The sequence below is a fragment of the Danio aesculapii genome, chromosome 11 (assembly GCF_903798145.1).
Source record: "Danio aesculapii chromosome 11, fDanAes4.1, whole genome shotgun sequence".
NCBI lineage: Eukaryota > Metazoa > Chordata > Actinopteri > Cypriniformes > Danionidae > Danio > Danio aesculapii.
The window spans coordinates 4,343,663-4,363,672 of record NC_079445.1 but is presented as its reverse complement, the minus strand read 5'-3'; the positions used below and the strand labels follow the sequence as shown (position 1 = coordinate 4,363,672).

Here is a 20,010-nt window from a genome sequence, read left to right as displayed (position 1 = left end):
TAAAAGCAGCAGTTTCAAAGGGTTATAAAAGATTATTTGTGTGGTATTTTGAGCTGAAACTTTACACATACACACTCTATTATTGATAATATGGTCCCTTTAAATCACCATTGCGACATTGGTCAAAAATACTGCAGTTAGGTAATTTTCTAAAGTCGTTCATCCCTAATCACGCTCGACACACGATGGGCAGAGAAAGCCAGCGCAGGCTCTTTTCCACAGCAGCTGTGTTAACAGAGAGATCAAGAGCGACCGAATGACAGAAGAGGAAGTGACAGAGATGTTCATTGTGGTATTTTCCGGGTGATGGCAGCTCTGCATGCAGACAGCAGGACACCAGGCTTGCCAAGGCTTTCAACTCAGCCAGAGATTAAATCTGCGTGTGCGCGCGCGTGTTTTAGCACCCACAGTCTTGATGCTTGAAATACCACAGACTATGAAACCCCACCCTCAGAATTCCCTTCATCCTACACACATAAACAGACAAAACAAAGTGACTGCTTGACTGTAAAGTTTGACTGTAGGCACAGTATGGAGTTTAAAGGGGTTCTATTATGCCCCTTTTTACAAGATGTAAAATAAGTCTCAGATGCCCCTAGAGTGTGTGTTTGTGATGTTTTAGTTCAAAGTACCACACAAATAATGTTTTTAACTTATTAAAAACTGCCGCTTTTAAGCTTTGATCCAAAATGTGCCATTTTGGTGACTGTCGCTTTAAATTCAAATGAGATTGTGCTCTTTTCAAAAGAGGGCGGAGCACACCTTCTCACATGAGGTCACACGGTGTCCGGTTTCACTTCACACAGTGTATCTTTACTTCTGCCTAACAGAACTCCCCACAGAGAACTCACTCTGTCAGCTGTATATTCACTACAGATACGGTTAGATGATGACTTCGGCTGTTTATTTAATAAACAGTTTAAATATTAGATTAAAATGCAGTATTATTAGATTATGAAATGATTTGTAACATATTATTAATTAAAAGGTGTACAGATATTAAATTAAAACCACCCAGGACACTGTCTAAAGGTCTTAACTCTTAACTCATTCAAATGGAAAAACATTGATGGATCAGTAAATAATGAATGATGAATCTGATTGCATTTATAGATGGAATACTTACCAGATAATATGAGAAAATTTTATAATTTTACTTATGCTTAATCATTCACATATAACAAATATAAACATTTACATTCATAGAAGCGTCAAAGTAAAAATGAATCCATTATTGAGGAAACAAACTGAATTAATGAGTGAAAAGGTTGCTAAAAACACATACTATATCATAAACAATAACTTATTTGTATTCTTAATAACTTAAATAATCATTTTAAAACTCAGAAAGCAATTCAGAAACATTTGCGCACGTGTCCAATACTTAAGTCGAGTAATGTTAATATTTTCAGTTGTTAATATTTCAGAGAAGTATCCCATTCATTTAAAGGTAAACCAGAACTAAAAATACACTACGTTGCCTATAGGGGGAAGTGAAGTGATGCCATTGTGTAAAGGGTCTACGAGGGAGAGATCGTCACTAATGGGCGGAGCTTTTATATGGAGAATGTCGATCAAAGTGTTTCTGCAAACTCTTTTTATCAAGTGTGGTCAACAAAAAATACTATTAATAAATGTTTTTAAATTTCTATTTTTAATTACATTTATTTTAAACAGGCAGGTTTCAAACTATACTACATTATTAATAAAAAAGCATTTGTCTTCTCCCTGACTGTACCAAAACTCAATGGAAAACTGGAAAAAAAAAAACTGAGGTACATACAAACTGTGAATTTTACCCACCAAGTCTATATTGAGCTAAATCTCTGCTGACACTTCAGATGGCAGGTGTAAAAACGCAGGTGTGAGCACATTTTCCCAGATCTGCTCGGTGGGCTTATACGCTTATGTGTGTGTGTGCGTTTGTTTAGCCTTTTGCTTGATTTCTCAGTGGAAAAGAGCATGGCGTGGCTCTCCGGCACATGAGTAATTAAAGAGGTTGACACTATGTGGGGGCGACCCACCAAGCCAAGCCATACTCTGTAGCTCTGTGGGACTTGTTAGATAGAAAGACACATGATAGCTCCTAGCATTGTGTATCGTGTGCCTCCCGTGGCTTCGTTTGGTCTGAAGATATATGCTATTATTTATTTATTTTTAATGTACCAACCAGGAAGTTACTTTTAAAAGTAATATTTTATTGTAATCTTGTGTTAATTCTTTAAAAAGTGTAATTCTTAAAACTAACTGTGCTAATTATGTAAACACTTCCATGTTCAGATGTATGAACCATTGGAAAGTACTTTTAAAGTAAGATGTCACAATTATGTATTACTTTTTTTTTTTTAACGTAACTAAATGTGTGACTTGGTTACTTTTTAAGTAAAGTAATGCAATATGTTACTTTTGGATTACTTTTTTTATTTGGGCTAAGTTTGTTTGTTTTAATATTTTAAAAACACTTCCCTATTCATATGTAATAACCAGTGTTATGGGAAGTTACTTTTAAAAGTAATATATTGTAATCCTGCGTTACTTCTTTAAAAAGTAACTAATTGTGTTACTTAGTTACTTTTTAAGTAAAGTAATGCATTAGGTTACTTTTGGATTACTTTTTATCTGGGCTAGACTTGCTTGTTTGTAATATATAAACACTTCCATGTTCAGATGTATGAACTATGAGAAAGTACTTTTAAAAGTAATATATCACAATTATGTATTACTTCTTTTTTAAAGTAACTAAATGTGTGACTTAGTTACTTTTTAAGTAAAGTAATGCAATATGTTACTTTTGGATTACTTTTTTTATTTGGGCTAAGTTTGTTTGTTTTAATATTTTAAAAACACTTCCCTATTCATATGTAATAACCAGTGTTATGGGAAGTTACTTTTAAAAGTAATATATTGTAATCCTGCGTTACTTCTTTAAAAAGTAACTAATTGTGTTACTTAGTTACTTTTTTAAGTAAAATAATGCATTAGGTTACTTTTGGATTACTTTTTATCTGGGCTAGACTTGCTTGTTTGTAATATATAAACACTTCCATGTTCAGATGTATGAACTATGAGAAAGTACTTTTAAAAGTAATATATCACAATTATGTATTACTTCTTTTTTTAAAGTAACTAAATGTGTGACTTAGTTACTTTTTAAGTAAAGTAATGCAATATGTTACTTTTGGATTACTTTTTTATTTGGGCTAAGTTTGTTTGTTTTAATATTTTAAAAACACTTCCCTATTCATATGTAATAACCAGTGTTATGGGAAGTTACTTTTAAAAGTAATATATTGTAATCCTACGTTACTTCTTTAAAAAGTAACTAATTGTGCTACTTAGTTACTTTTTAAGTTAAGTGATGAATTATGTTACATTAGATTACTTTTTATCTAGGCTGGACTTGCTTTTTTGTAATATAAAAACACTTCCATGTTCAGATTTTCCAAACATGGGAAGTTACTTTTAAAAGTAATATTACATTGTAATCTTGTGTCACTTCTTTAAAAAAAGTAACTAAACGTGTTACTTATTTACTTTTTAAGTAAAGTAATGCATTAGGTTACTTTTGGATTACTTTTTATCTGGGCTGGACTTGCTTGTTTGTAATATAAAAACACTTCCATGATCAGATTTACCAAACTTGGGAAGTTACTTTTAAAAGTAATATTATATTGTAATCTTGTGTTACTTGTTAAAAAAAAGTAACTAAACGTGTTACTTAGTTACTTTTTTAAGTAATGCATTAGGTTACTTTTGGATTACTTTTTATCTGGGCTAGACTTGCTTGTTTGAAATATTATATAAACACTTCCATGTTCAGATGTATGAACTATGAGAAAGTACTTTTAAAAGTATTATATCACAATTCTGTATTACTTCTTTTTTTTAAAGTAACTAAATGTGTGACTTAGTTACTTTTTAAGTAAAATTATGCAATATGTTACTTTTGGATTACTTTTTTATCTGGGCTAGACTTGCTTGTTTGTAATATTATATAAACACTTCCATGTTCAGATGTACGAACTATGGGAAAGTACTTTTAAAAGTATTATGTATTTCTTATTTTTTTAAAGTAACTATATGTGTGACTTAATTACGTTTTAAGTACAGTAATGCATTATTTGCTTGTTTGTAATATTATAAAAAACACTTCCATGTTCATGATGTAATAATTATGGAAAGTTACTTATCACAATCTTGTGTTACTTCTTTTCAAAATAAGTAACTAAATTTGCTATTTAGTTACTTTTTAAGTAAAGTAATGCATTATGTTTCTTTTGCATTGCATTTTATCTGGTCCGTGTAATTGTCATTTCTAGTTAATTAAAACTTTGTCATATACTTACAGTAAATACATTAGAAAGTTGCAATACAGCAGATGTAAAAATATATGAACTTAAATGCCATTTCAAACCGCTTTACCTTTAAAATACTTTATAAAGTATTTAAGTGATTCTTAGTATGTTAGTAACTATCAATGAAAGTGTACTTTCAAACTAATGATTTAAAACTCTTTAAGTGGATTATGCTTATTAAAAAACATAGGTGCAAAAGTCCACTCTTTAAGTACACTTAAGTGGTGTTCATTTTATTAAAGTCCACATGAAATGTAAAATGTTTATTTTGCTAGGATTTTTTTTTTGCCAATTGGATTTTTTGGGGGGGAAATTTAACAAACAATTTATTATTTTGGAATTTTTACAGATGTCGCATGAGGAAAAAGTCAGACATGACAGATTCAGATGGGATTAAAAAATCACAATGTACGTCTGTGAAACGTCCCCAGTAAAACAAGTCCTGCACAAATAGATTTAAAGGGTACCTATTATGCAAAAATCACTTTTATAAGGAGTTTAAACACAGTTGTGTGACAGCAGTGTGTGAATATAGCCAGCCTATAATGATCAAAATTAATCCATTAATTTTTTTATAATCACATTTGATAAAAAACAGTGTGCAGAAACACTTTGATTGACATTCTCCCTTTGTACGTGTCATCAGAAGGGGAAAGCCCCGCCCATTAGTGACAATCTCTCCCTCATTAGCATAAACAGCCTCAGTGAGAAGCAGCCATCTGCTATTAGAGTTTTGAATCTGCCACTATGCTGACACACAGGCATTTAAAGCTCCACCCTCTTTTAAAAAGAGGGCATTCAGATTTGAATTTAAAGCGATAGTCATCAAAAAAGGCACAATTTGGATCAAAGCCAGTTTCAAAGTATTATAAAGCTTCACATTTACACTCTGGGCACATCGGAGATCAATTTTACATCTTGTATAGAGGGGCATAATAGGACCCCTTTAATGTACACAACACATTCAATACCAGAAACCAAAGTGCAAACAAATGTAGAGCAGTGCATTGCAATCACACTGAATACCATTAAAACATTTCAATCATGTACTTATGCAGACAATACGTCGAGTTTAACTTAACACAATATCTATTTTACCTTTTTTAGAAAGCCTTGTTCAACACAAAGGCTCTAAAATAGGTATTTTACCCTGCACTGACCTGCATTGAGACTCATTCACCATAAACGCTGCACAATATCTAAAACTCGGCGAGCCTTTAAGTCACGGAAATGAATGAGTTTGAGATAAGGAGCTAAAAATGGCAAGCGGCGCACGGCAGCTGCACTAGATAATGGCTGAATTGTTTGGAGGTCGACTCGCGGGTGAAAGCAGGAAAATATGGAGCGATGGTGAAGTTAAAGAAGGAGATCAGTCAAACTCACAGCTGCATGACAAGGTAGAGGTGTGATTTACTCTCAAAGATGTCCTCCAGGGAAACTATGTTGGCATGTTTAATCCTGAGAGAGAGACAGAGAGAGAGAGAGAGAGAGAGAGAGAGAGAGAGAGGAGAGAGAGAGAGAGAGAGAGAGAGAGAGAGAGAGAGAGAAAAAACACATATCAATGCAGGAATAAGGCAAAATATCTGCACATTTAACTAAAGATTATGGCCAATGCTTTACACACCAGCGTTTCATTTATTAACTTCATTGGTCTATATAATTAACAATGTAAAATCTTCTATAGCAGTCATATTACTGATGCAGTGTTAAAGTAAAAGCAGGCTCTGATTTCAGAAATGCAGAAAATGAATGTAAAATTGCAGAATCCAGCAAAAAAATATGAATAACACTTTTAAATTAATATTAATTAATACTTTTATGAATAATATTTTTAGATTAATAAATCAAAATCAGTGCTGTGCTAGTAATGTACTTCTCATAATAATAATAATAATAATAATAATAATAATAATAATAATAATAATAATAATAATAATAATACAAATATTGATTATAATAATAATAATACTAATAATAATAATAATAATAATAATAATAATAATAATAATAATACTACATAGCATTAATGATGATAATAAAATAGTATTAATAATAATAATATTAAATAGTATTATAGTTATTAATGGTATTATTATAAAAATATAATTGGGCTAGTTTTGGTCTAGTTTTAATTGAACATTGGGCTAGTTTTAGGCCAGTTGTGATTAAACATTGGGCTAGTTTTGAACTAGTTTTGGTTAAACATTGGGCTAGTATTGTGGCTAGTTTTGATTGAACATTGGGCTAGTCTTAGGCAAGTTGTGATTGAACTTTGGGCTAGTTTTGATTGATTATTGGCCTACTTTTGATTGAACATTTGGCTAGTTTTGTGGCTAGTTTTGATTGAACATTTGGGCTATTTTGTGGCCAGTTGTGATTGAACATTGGGCTAGTTTTAGGCCAGTTGTAATTGAACATTGGGCTAGTTTTGATTGAACATTGGGCTAGTTTTAGGCCAGTTGTAATTGAACATTGGGCTAGTTTTGATTGAACACTGGGCTAGTTTTAGGCCAGTTGTGATTGAACATTGGGCAAGTTTTAGGCCAGTTGTGATTGAACATTGGGCTAGTTTTGATTGAACATTGGGCTAGCTTAGGGCTAGTTTTGACTGAAGATTGGGCTAGTTTTTGGGCCAGTTGTGATTGAACATTGGGCTAGTTTTGATTGAACATTGGGCTAGTTTTAGGCCAGTTGTGATTGAACATTGGGCTAGTTTTGATTGAACATTGGGCTAGTTTTAGGCCAGTTGTGATTGAACATTGGGCAAGTTTTAGGCCAGTTGTGATTGAACATTGGGCTAGTTTTGATTGAACATTGGGCTAGCTTAGGGCTAGTTTTGACTGAAGATTGGGCTAGTTTTTGGGCCAGTTGTGATTGAACATTGGGCTAGTTTTGATTGAACATTGGGCTAGTTTTAGGCCAGTTGTGATTGAACATTGGGCTAGTTTTGATTGAACATTGGGCTAGTTTTAGGCCAGTTGTGATTGAACATTGGGCAAGTTTTAGGCCAGTTGTGATTGAACATTGGGCTAGTTTTGATTGAACATTGGGCTAGCTTAGGGCTAGTTTTGACTGAAGATTGGGCTAGTTTTTGGGCCAGTTGTGATTGAACATTGGGCTAGTTTTGATTGAACATTGGGCTAGTTTTAGGCCAGTTGTGATTGAACATTGGGCTAGTTTTGATTGAACATTGGGCTAGTTTTAGGCCAGTTGTGATTGAACATTGGGCAAGTTTTAGGCCAGTTGTGATTGAACATTGGGCTAGTTTTGATTGAACATTGGGCTAGCTTAGGGCTAGTTTTGACTGAAGATTGGGCTAGTTTTTGGGCCAGTTGTGATTGAACATTGGGCTAGTTTTGATTGAACATTGGGCTAGTTTTAGGCCAGTTGTGATTGAACATTGGGCTAGTTTTGATTGAACATTGGGCTAGTTTTAGGCCAGTTGTGATTGAACATTGGGATAGTTTTAGGCCAGTTGTGATTGAACATTGGGCTAGTTTTGATTGAACATTGGGCTAGCTTAGGGCTAGTTTTGACTGAAGATTGGGCTAGTTTTTGGGCCAGTTGTGATTGAACAGTGGGCTAGTTTTGATTGAACATTGGGCTAGTTTTGGACCAGTTGTGATTGAACATTGGGCTAGTTTTGGGCCAGTTGTGATTGAATGTTGGGCAAGTTTTACGGCTAGTTCAGATTGAACATTGGCCAAGTTTTGGGCTAGTTTTACATAGCCATTGGGTTAGTTTTGGACTAGTTTTGATTGAACTTTGGGCCAGTTTTGATTAAACATTGGGCTAGTTTTAAATGGGGAGTAGTTTTGGTTGGACTAGTTTTGGGCTAGATTTGATTGAACATTGGGTTAGTTTTGGGCTAGCCTGGATTGGCCATTGGACTAGTTTTGTTTTGAAAACCTGGCAACCCTGACTGTTTCCATTTAAACACACCTCTGAACAGCATGCATTTCTGTGGCAATTACCATAAAGTTACAAGCAAGGTTGACTATATTTCTGTTACTCCTGAAATATTCCTCAAAGGCACAGAACTAAGAGTGTTATATGCAAATTGGTTTGGGATGAGAAAGAGTTTTATAATTAGTGTTTGTGTGACTGCAGCTTCACGGCTCAAACTAACAGCTTTAATCCGTCTGTCTCTGAGAGCTGATCTGAAACTAGATCTCTTCTCGTTCAGACTAATCTCTACCACTGCTAAACTGACCCACAAACACTTCATCAATATTAACCAGACCATGTGGAATCAGGTTTCCTATTGAGCACTCAACTTTTTCTCACATGTCTAACTGCATTTCAAATTATGGTTTGCTACAAATAATAAGGCTACACTACTAACAATTCATATACACAGGAAAAAACTGTGATATTTTTGCACATTATTTTTATTTGTCATGAAAATTAAAGATGCACTGCAATAAAAATTCAGGGCCGAAACTCAAAATCCTGGCCGAAAACCAAAACTGAAAACTTTGATCTAGTTTTAATTGGCTATTAGGCTAGTTTTGGGCTAGATTTGATTGGCCATTGGGCTGCATTTGACTGAACATTGGGCTAGTTTTGGCCTAGATTTGATTGAACATTGGGCTGGATTTGATTGGCCATTGGGCTAGTTTTGATTGAACATTGGGCTAGTTTTGGCTGAATATTGGGCTAGTTTTGATTGAACATTGGGCTAGTTTTGATTGAACATTGGGCTAGTTTTGATTTTACATTGGGCTAGTTTTGAATGGCTATTTGGCTAGTTTTGATTAAACATTGGGCTAGTATTGGGATAGATTTCATTGGCCATTGGGTTAGATTTGATTGCCCATTGGGCTAGTTTTGGCCTAGATTTGATTGAACATTGGGCTGGATTTGATTGGCCATTGGGCTAGTTTTGATTTTACATTGGGTTAGTTTGGGCCTAGATTTGATTGAACATTGGGCTAGTTTTTGTTTGAACATTGGGCTAGTTTTGATTGAACATTGGGCTAGTTTTGGGCTAGAATTGATTGAACATTGGGCTAGTTTTGATTGAACATTGGGCTAGTTTTTATTTTACATTGGGCTAATTTTGAATGGCTATTTGGCTAGTTTTGATTAAACATTGGGCTAGTATTGGGATAGATTTCATTGGCCATTGGGTTAGATTTGATTGCCCATTGGGCTAATTTTGGGCTAGATTTAATTTAACATTGGGCTAGTTTTGAATGGCCATTTGGCTAGTTTTGATTAAACATTGGGCTTGTTTTGGGCTAGATTTGATTAAACATTGGACTAGTTTTGATTGGCCATTTGGCTAGTTTTGGTTGAACATTGAGCTAATTTTGGGCAAGATCTGAATAGCCATTGGGCTAGTTTTGATGCGAAATCTGGCAACCCAGACTGTTTGCATTTAAATAACCATGCATTTCTGTGGCAATTAACAATTACATGCATTGTAATAATCATTTATTATTTTATTAAATAAAACAAATATGTATTTTGATAGACTTTTTGAATTTAACACAATTTCAATCATACAGAAAAGCCAATAAAATAACTACACTTTATTTAAGTCCCTTTAAGTGTAGTCTTCAGTAATACCAAAGAGCTAAGAATGACCAAGAGGCCACACTCAACAGAACGTTCCATTGCAACAGCAGCGTCTAGCAACAGCCCTGGATTCCGCCATTTTAGAGTGAAAGCGATCGGCTGTCCATTAGATCTTATTACTGTCGCGATGGCAAGCAGCTTCTTTGTTTTTTATTTAGTTATTTAAAATGCGCATTTAAGCTGAGATACAACCTAAAAGACGACAATACAACACTCAATGAACTTCAGGACTTATTATTCCAAAATGGCTGCCGCGCCATCTAGAGGCTGTTTCCCAAATCGCACTAGAGTGTCGCCTCTTGGTGATTCTATGCTCTTTGGTAATACTGACAGAAAAATTATTATACCAGCGTTGCCATGACAAAACGATAGCGCTATTGCAAACAAAAGGAGCAAGTAAACTACAGTCAAACCCAAAATTACTCATACCCCTGGCAAATTCAGCAAGTGTGTCTTTTTTTTGTGACACAGGCTTCTCTCAAAAGATAATAAGATAATGTACAAGAGGCATCATTGTGAAGAAAAAACATTTCTCAGCTTTTATTTACATTTTATTATGGTCTTATTTACAGGCCTGTTTTCATGGTTGTCATTTAATATTGGATGTATGAGTAGTGAGGAGAATAAAGCTGTCTCGCTGTACACATTTTTTAACTCTTGTGTGCTGTTGGGGATGTTTTCATCCACTCTGAGGTGATTTTGAGTCTTAATTTGGCCTCAGCTTTCTCTGTGTTTCAGCAAATGGAAGGATTTTTGGTGACAGATTTAGTGACACATATTTTTGGAAAATGCTTTGAAAGTTTTCAAATACTCAACAATACACTGTGAGCAAATTTACTTCCCTTTTGCTGTTTTTGCCCCATTGACGTCCATTATAATCACATTTTTTGATTGCAAAGCCATGACACCATATTATTATGTATTGTTGATTGTTGATAGTTTTCAATGTTAATCATCAGTTGCAGTGCAAAAAAAAGGGTCTGAATGATGAATGAAGTGTCAAGTGCGAGTGATTTACATGTTAAATCAATGCAAAACACGCGAATAGTCATCCTGCAGCACAAATCACTCGAGTTGGAAAATCTGAACGGACATTCGCACCACGTTAACCAAAAAGGAGCTGTCTCTTGTAGGAATGTTATTATGACATAGTGCCTGTTGTTGGTGTCCCAAGGGAAAATCCTCTTGCCGACACCGTACAACAGCTCATCAAACTGGGCTCGACTCAGTTGAAAGCACCGCTGAAAGCTTCCATCATCCAGGTACAGTTTCTAGAAGAGTTTATGAGCTCACAGAGCTGAGTGCACCTCTGAAAGGATCTAGTGGACTCAGACACGTTTTTCAGCCTTCCTAAAGCACATAAACACAGCTACTGTCTTGATAAAATCCATGTTAGCCATTTAGCAACGAAACTGGAGTCAACGATCAGTTAGAAGTCTTGCCCATGAAGTGAATCCGCCTCTATTGTGAAGTGAATTTGACGCGCTAATGAAGCGGATTTGACGCACAAATAAAGCAAGTAAAAATATTTACCCTTCTATTTACGCACGAATAGTGCAATTTATTCACTGGAGAGACCTTTGCTCACTTATCTTGATATGATAAATAAGCAGCTCAGCTCTCAGAACATAGTAAGTGTGTTTATGCACACACACTATAATCTGCTGTTTTACTCCACAGAACTCAATATAAAAGCCAGACACTTATCTAAAGGGTTAATGCTGCCAACTGATGAGTAACAGTAAAAATGACACCTTTGACCTCTTCCCAACAGGGAAAAACACCCACAATCAAGAATGCATGATTATATACTGTCATGGCTTTGCAATCAAAAATTGTCATTATAATGGAAGTCAATGGGGCAAATACAGCCCTGAACATAATGAAAGGATAGTCAATTTGAACAAACACAGGGTTTAAACACTTCATTGAATGTTTACAGTGTAACAGAAGTTACTCCCATAATTCACGGCTAACATCACAGGTCGTACCACTTCTAAGTGAACCAAAGATGCTGAGAGGAAAACCAGACTCATTTGGTGTCATCAAGTGTCTCACGCCTTTAACAAACACACTGTAAGACATGTTACCCACAACAACAACATAATGTGGCATTAGCAGAGCAGCTGGCACAGACACACTCATAGCAACGGGTAGAAACACCTCGCAAAACTGTGGAGTAAAGCGGTACATCTTTAATTTATTCAGCGGCCTTCAGCTCTTCCAGAAATGCGTTGTTTTCACTCATTTTCTGCTCCTTGGAGATTTCAACATATCATTTAATTAAGAGAGTTCAAAGACTTCATCATTATATTACATAATTACGCATCACGTATTTATTTACAATTAAAAATGTAAATGTAAACTCATGAAATATACAACTGAATAAGTCATTAATATTCATTCATTCATTTTCTTTTCGACTTAGTCCCTTTATTAATCTGGGGTCGGCAAAGCGGAATGAACCACCAACTTATCCAGCATATGTCTTACGCAGCGGATGCCCTTCCAGTTGCAACATAACACTGGGAAATACCCATACACACTCTTTAAATCACACACACTATGGCCAGTTTAGTTTACCCAATTCACATACACTCTCAGAAATAAAGGTACGTGATCGATCACTAGGGTGGTACCTTTTCGAAAGCTACACATTTGTACCTACAGTAAAAGGTTCATATTAATACCTTAAGGGTACATATTAGTACCTAAAAAGTACAATAGTGTTCCTCTTAAAATTTGTAAGTACTAATGTACACTTTTGAGGTATCAATATGGACCCTTCAAGTACAAATGTGTACCTTTTAAAAAAATACCACCCCAGTGACAGCTCGCGTACCTTTATTTCTGAGCGTGTTTATACAGTTTGCATGTGTTTGGACTTGGGAAAACCGGAGCACCCGGAGGAAACCCATACCAACACGGAGAGAACATGCAAACTCCAATCAGAAACGCCAACTGACCCAGTTAAGGCTCGAACCAGTGACCTTCTTGCTTTGAGGTGATTGTGCTACCCACTGCACCACTGCAAAGTCCATTTTATCATTTAATTTTATTGTTTCATTTCATGATTTAATTTAATTTAATTTAATTTAATTTAATTTAATTTAATTTAATTTAATTTAATTTAATTTAATTTAATTTAATTTAATTTAATTTAATTTAATTTTATTTTATTTTCATTATTTCATTACAATTTATCATTTCATTTCAATTCTGGAGTCCAACATGAGGACTTGTTTCCAGTGCTGCCCTTTGTCACCAATTCTATTGATAATTTTTATGGACAGAATTTCTGTGCGCAGCCTTGGGCTGAAGAGGGTCCAGTTCGGGGACCACAGGATTTCATCTCTGTTATTCGCAGAGGATGTTGTTCCGTTGGCTTCATCAAACATAGACTTCAGTACGCACTGAGATAGTTTGCTGCCGAGTGTGACGTGGCTGAGATGAGAATCAGCACCTTCAAGTCCAAGGCCATGGTGCTCCACCGGAGAAAGGTGGTTTGCATCTTACCTTAGTCCTAACCCCAGGTGCAGAGTAGTTCAAGTATCTTGGGATATTGTGTTTACGAGTGAGGGAAGGATGGAACGTGAGAATGACATGCGGATTGGTGCAGCGGCAGCAGTAATGCGGTCAATGTACCGGTTCGCTGTGGTAAAGAAGGAGCTGAGCTGAAAGGCAAAGCTCTCGATTTACCGGTCAATCTACATTCCTACTCTCACCTATTTTCATGAGCTTTGGGTCATGATCGAAAGGACAAGATCTCGGATACAAGTGGCTGAAATGAGTTTTCTTCTCAGGGTGGCAGGGCGCACCCTTACGGATAGGGTGAGGAGCTTTGTCACCCGGGAGAGTAGAGCCGCTGCTCCTCCACATCGAGAGAAGTAAGCTGAGGTGGCTCAGGCATCTTTTACGGATGCCTCCTGAACGCCTACCTAGGGAGGTGTTTTAGGCATGTCCCACCGGGAGGAGGCCTCGGGGCCCGTCTCTCGGCTGGCCTGCACTCTCAGAAATAAAGGTACACATGACAAAAGGTACACGAGCTCTCACTGGGGTGGTACCTTTTCAAAAGGTACATATTTGTACTTGAAGGGTCCATATTGGTACCTCAAAAGTATATATTAGTACTTACAATTTTTAAGAGGAACACTTTTGTACTATTTAGGTACTAATATGTGCCTTTGAGGTACTAATATAGACCTTTTAGGAACAAATTTGTAAATTTTGAAAAGGTACCACCCCAGTGACAGCTCGTGTACCTTTATTTTTATGAGTGTGGGAACGCCTCGGCATCCCCCCGGAGGAGCTAGAGGAAGTGTCTGGGGAGAAGGAAGTCTGGGGTTCTCTCCTGAGACTGCTACCCCCATGACCCGGCCCCGGAAAAGGGGATGAAAATGAATAAACGAATGAATTTTTCATTTTATACTTTCATTTTATTTTATCATTTCATTTCATTGTTTTATTTTATTTGTATTTTATTTGAATTCATTTTATTTCATTTTATCATTTCATTTCATAATTTAATTTAATTTAATTTTATTTTATTTTATCATTTCATTTTTTTATTTTATTTTATTGTTAAATTTAATTTAATTTCAGCATTTCATTACATTTTATCATTTCATAACGATTAATCATTTAATTTCATCATTTTATTTAATTTAATTTAATTTAATTTTATCATTTCATTTTTTCATTTTATTTTATCATTTCATTTTATTGTTTAATTTCAGCATTTCATTATATTTTATCATTTCATAACAATTAATCATTTCATTTTATCATTTTCATTTTCATAAATTTTATTTTTTTATTTAATATTTTCCTGTCATTTTCTCATTTTGTTATTTTATTACATTTTTTAAAATCATTTCATTTCATTTTATACAGTTCCATAGGTACAACTTTCCTCCTTATCCAATGACGTCAGAGGGAACTCCGCACGAACCAATCAGGTCATGTTAAGTATAAACTTATACAAATGGCCTGATCAGTGCAGTGAACACTGCGTAGGAGAATGAGGACTCAGCTCGTGACACACTGAACACACTGTACTTCCCTCCCACACGGCCTCCAGTTCATTCAGATTAAACTGCGGGATTTTCTATTAATTCGTGCATAATAAACAAGAGCACGTACAATATATACTGTCACACACATTCCTCGTGACCCCTTGGCCTCCATGCACCTCCTGCTGAAGTTCATTGACTTACAGTGAATGTGTGTGTGTATGTGGGGGGGGGGGTGTTTTAATCAAACCCCACACACGCACCTCCCCGTTTTCAGCACGACACGACACCTGAATGAGTCACCGTCTTTCTTTCTCTCCGTCAGCATCATGAACGTTCACCCACTACCCTACACCTCCTCTCTTTCAGGCTCACGGCTGTCCTTGGCTTACAAACACACTACAGCTCCACCCGCACACAGCTGTGGGCAGTCAGAGATGGCGTAACTCCAAAACAAGGTTACCGACGTTCATTACAGGTACACAATATGTAGGATTTTTGTTCATTCAAACCTCCAAACAGCATTAGGTTCTCAATGTCTACATTAAAAGGTACAAATCTGAAGTTTTATTAGGGTCGAAGGTCCAGATCTATTGATATTACATTACTTGTTTTCCTAAACATTTCATAATATGCATCACTATTTATTTTTCTTTAAATAAAGTGGCATTTGCATTTAAAATGCATTTAAATACAATGTAAATGTGGCAAAAACACTAATATAAGTGCATTTTTGTACAAAACACAATAAAAGGTAGGTCCAATAGTATCTGGATGCAGCCACGATGACGCAAGCTGAGACTGCATATCTCAGAGATGGAATATCAGACGCAATGCACTCAATGGAGCTAGTGACGTCACTGTGAGGGGTAGGGTTAGGTGTGGGCATTAAATGTCCACGAAACCCCCCCTGTCTCAGCAGTACTGAAAAAATCTGAAAGTGAGTGTGTCTTTGTTTAAGTCGGAGTGTCGAGGGAGGGAAAGAGGGAAGGTTTTGCATAAAAATGGGAGTTTCCGTTTGGGCACGCGCTGATTTTCACAGAGCCAAAACAAACACAGATGCAGGGGAGGAAGACAGTGACTCTGTTTACATGGACATCAGTAATCAAATTTTTAGCCAAATTATAAATTTTTGTACTTTAACTGCAGTTTGGCACTTTCGCTTTCATTCAGGAACATTTCATGCATGCCCCCCATGACAAACGAGATATTGGATGCGAGGAACTGCTGGAAGAGTGCAGTTTTGATGGAGTAACTGCAGTTTGGCACTTTCACTTTCATTCAGGAACATTTCATGCATGCCCCCCATGACAAACAAGATATTGGATGCGAGGAACTGCTGGAAGAGTGTAGTTTTGATGGAGTAACTGCAGTTTGGCACTTTCACTTTCATTCAGGAACATTTCATGCATGCCCCCCATGGAAAACGAGATATTGGATGCGAGGAACTGCTGGAAGAGTGCAGTTTTGATGGAATGTTTGATACCACACAGCAAATGGGAAAAAAAAAAACTCTGTATTTCTCTGTAACTTAGATGCACCCGGTAGGTAGCGTCAGAAAGCTGTGTGTGTATAGACTATCCTTTCACAAAATGCGGTGAAAATCCTTCACGGCGGTAATAGTTTGATTAAGGTGTTTAAATGTTTGCACTCCGAGAGCAGCATTTACAACTGATCTTTCAGTCCATAATATTGTAGTGATATTAACGTACTGTAAACTTAGTAACTAAATCCTTTTGATTAAGGTATGTCTGTAAAAACTGAAAGAGTACTGCTGACAATATGAACTAACTTTGCCATCTGAAAAAACAAACAAAGACCACTGATCACGCAAACGGGAACCGCGTCTTTTTTTAAAGAAGATGAGCGGCAAATCCGGATTTCACCATTTCCAGATGCGAAAAGCTCTCGGGTAAAAATGTTCCTCACAAACGCATTTCTGTCGCGTGTACTGTAATCCACATGTGAGTCCAGCTGTGCTCTCATAGCGGGGAAATATAAACAAAACCTTTGTTACGGCACATTTATAAGCGCAACACTGACGACCCATGTCTCCAAACAATTCTTGTTCTTCCGCTTGTTTTGGCAACACAACGTGGCGTCTCTCTACCGTCTGAACAGGTAAAAACAGCCTTCGAAGCTATCGCATACACAATAGAGGGCGCTGATTGGTTTGAACCAAGTCTATCTCATGAATTAATGCTGCACACTCAAACATGTCACACTGTACAGACAGCCAGTCTCTGCACTAGAATACACGCAAGGATCTAATCGCCGTGATGCATAAATAACAAATTTGCTTGAAATAACGCAAAAACAGCCATTTTCTGGTGAAATATTTGTGTCTTAATAGTGTTTTTAGCAGCGTGGGACACATTTATGACTGTCAACATCTCAACTAATGTGTTTTGGTAGTTTTGCGGTCATTATATCAGCATTTTGTGGATACTGCCGCTCAAAATGTCCGTGTTTCGTTTCATAGTGGCGTATCACATTTCCACTCTTTACATCTCCAATTGTCTCAGCAGAATGGCTTTGTGCCGGCTTGTGGCCAAATAAACACATACTTATCCGTCCATTCAACTCTGAACTGTCGATTCTCTTCATCGAGTTCTCTATTTCGTTAGAACGACATCTTCATCCATTCAAATGATCGCTTTGCTGCGGTGCGTTAAAGCAGAAGAGCGTGCGCGATTATCCCGCTCAATCACGTGAAGCCTCGTAGGATCACTGGATGTCATGACAACAGAGTCACGCAGGAAAACTTTCAATATTCAGCCTTCGTTTTTTTTCCCGCCCCGTATTCTTTTAAACAAAATACAAACAACTAAACAGTTGATTTACAAGGTTTATGCATTTATCAATCAAGGAAATCCACAATTTGAATACTTTATGCATGGTCTTACCATACGAAATGGAGTCGGGTTTGGATTGAATACCCTAGCAAATCCAAATCCAGAGTCTGGACTTTGAGAAGCCCTGCACTAGAGTGTTACATAGTTTGCTGACTTACTGTTGAAGTTATTAGCCCCCCTGTAATTTTACCCAATTTCTGTTAAACGGAAAAAGGATTTTATCAACACATTTCGAAACATACTTGTTTTAATAATGAGTTTTAATAAGTATTTATTTTCTTTTAAATTAACACTTAACACTATCACTCTCAATTTGGTGATACAAAACATAAAACTAGAACTACATTAGCCCTACTTCAAAGTGCATTTGCTGACGGCAGATATGAACATGGCCCTGAGGTCGTCCCAGAATGCCTCGCGCTCTGGTGTGTGCAGTAAGGTCGTGTCTTTCCTTGAGGACGCCTGTCAGAATTATAGTGACATAATCTGGCCGCCTTACACAATGCTGACATCAGAATCCTGCTGTACTGTATCAGCTCTGCGGGTGCCAGAGACCAGAGTGCAGTCCTGCAGGAGGAGACTGGAAAACTGCTTTGAATGCGGGGGAAAAGGCTATATTTCAAGCTAGGCCTGCACAATATATCGCTTCAGCATCGATATCTGCAATAGTCACATCTGCAATGTCATGTTGAGATTATCAGGAATCATAATCTATAATAGTGTTCTTGATTTTTTATTTGGATGTGTTTACTTACCTGCGACTAAGATTTGCAACCCAGGCTCATTCTGAAAACGTAGTCCCGTGGACGTTTCTGGAGGCCGCAAAATACGTAGCCGGGGGTACGTATGGCTGCATTGAATTTTTTTAAGCGAACGCTGCGGGGCGGTGTGACGCATTTCCTTTCGGCGCTTGCCGGCCGGCCGCTCGCCTCCTTGTGGAGGGCTTTCCCGCCGCGACCAGTTTGTCTGGTTAGCTCTTCGTGTACGTCGGCAGACTCGAGGCGCAGAGAGGGGCTGACCGCGACAACGACGACCGGGTTCGAGTCCGGGGAAGAGCGGTTTCAGAAATCAGGTAAGAAACGGAAAAAAAAAAATCCAAAAAATGAAGCGAACAAGTTCATCACAGGGTGAGAATGTGGTCGAAAACCGAAAACGTGGTCAAAATCAGACGAGGGCTTTTCTTTTTCTGGACGGCTTTTGTGTATCGTCGTTGGTTGGGTTTAGGGAAGGAGGAGGTCAGCCGATTGGCCGGTCGCACGGTCAATCATTCTGTCAACCAGGCAGACAGGTGGAAGGTCGTTCGACAGCAGCCTCTGGCGGGTTTACGCGAAAACGGCGCGGGCGCTAAAGGCGCTCGCGAGAGACGTTCGAGACGCGGAAAAAGCACACACATCGGCCTCTCGCGGATTCGCGAAAACAAAAACTGCAAAAATACGTGCCTCCCATTTCTAACGTTTGCCACTTTTATAAAGACTAATTGTGTTTATAAAATGCGGACTGTACCATGTTATTTTAGATGTGATAACTGAATTCTACATCAATATTGTAAGAGTCCACCAAAAACCATAAAGCGCTGTTTATTGATTTATTTTTATCTTTGATCAATTGTTTTTGTCTGTGCTTTAATTTCTTTTTGTTTTTGTTTATTTGGAGATTTTATGCCAGTCCTACAAAAATTGTCTCAATCAACGTAAAAATTATGAATTGCTTCCAAACCGTTACTTAAGTCAAATTGTGAAATTATATTCATGCCACAATATACATAGCGGAAATGATAAATAGGGCTGCACAGTGGCGAAGTGGGTAGCACATTCCCTTCACAGCAAGAAGGTCACTGGTTCGAGCCTCGGCTGGGTCAGTTGGTGTTTCTGTGTGGAGTTTGCATGTTCTCCTCCGGTTTCCCCCACAGTCCAAAGACATGCAGTATAGGTTAATTTGGTAGGCTAAATTGTCCTTAGTGTATGTGTGTGAATGAGAGTGTATGGATGTTTCCCAGAGATGGGTTGCAGCTGGCAGGGCATCCGCTGTGTAAAACATATGCTGGATGAGTTGGCGGTTCATTCCGCTGTGGCCACCCCGGATTAATAAAGGGACTAAGCCGAAAAGAAAATGAATGAATGAATGCTACGGTTTCCCCCACAAGTCCAAAAACATGTGGTATAGGTGAATTGGGTAGGCTAAATTGTCTGTAGTGTGTGTGTGTGT

At 37.1% G+C, this 20,010-nt stretch overlaps 1 protein-coding gene across 1 annotated transcript in view; it reads right to left on the bottom strand.

Moving 5' to 3' along the window:
• The window catches only part of camk1b (calcium/calmodulin-dependent protein kinase Ib), a 109,878-nt gene that overhangs the window by 23,363 nt on the left and 66,505 nt on the right, over nucleotides 1-20,010 (bottom strand). The window contains exon 4 of the mRNA XM_056468124.1: nucleotides 5,739-5,813. Coding sequence (XP_056324099.1) covers nucleotides 5,739-5,813 — 75 coding nt within the window. The remainder of the gene's footprint in view (nucleotides 1-5,738; nucleotides 5,814-20,010) is intronic.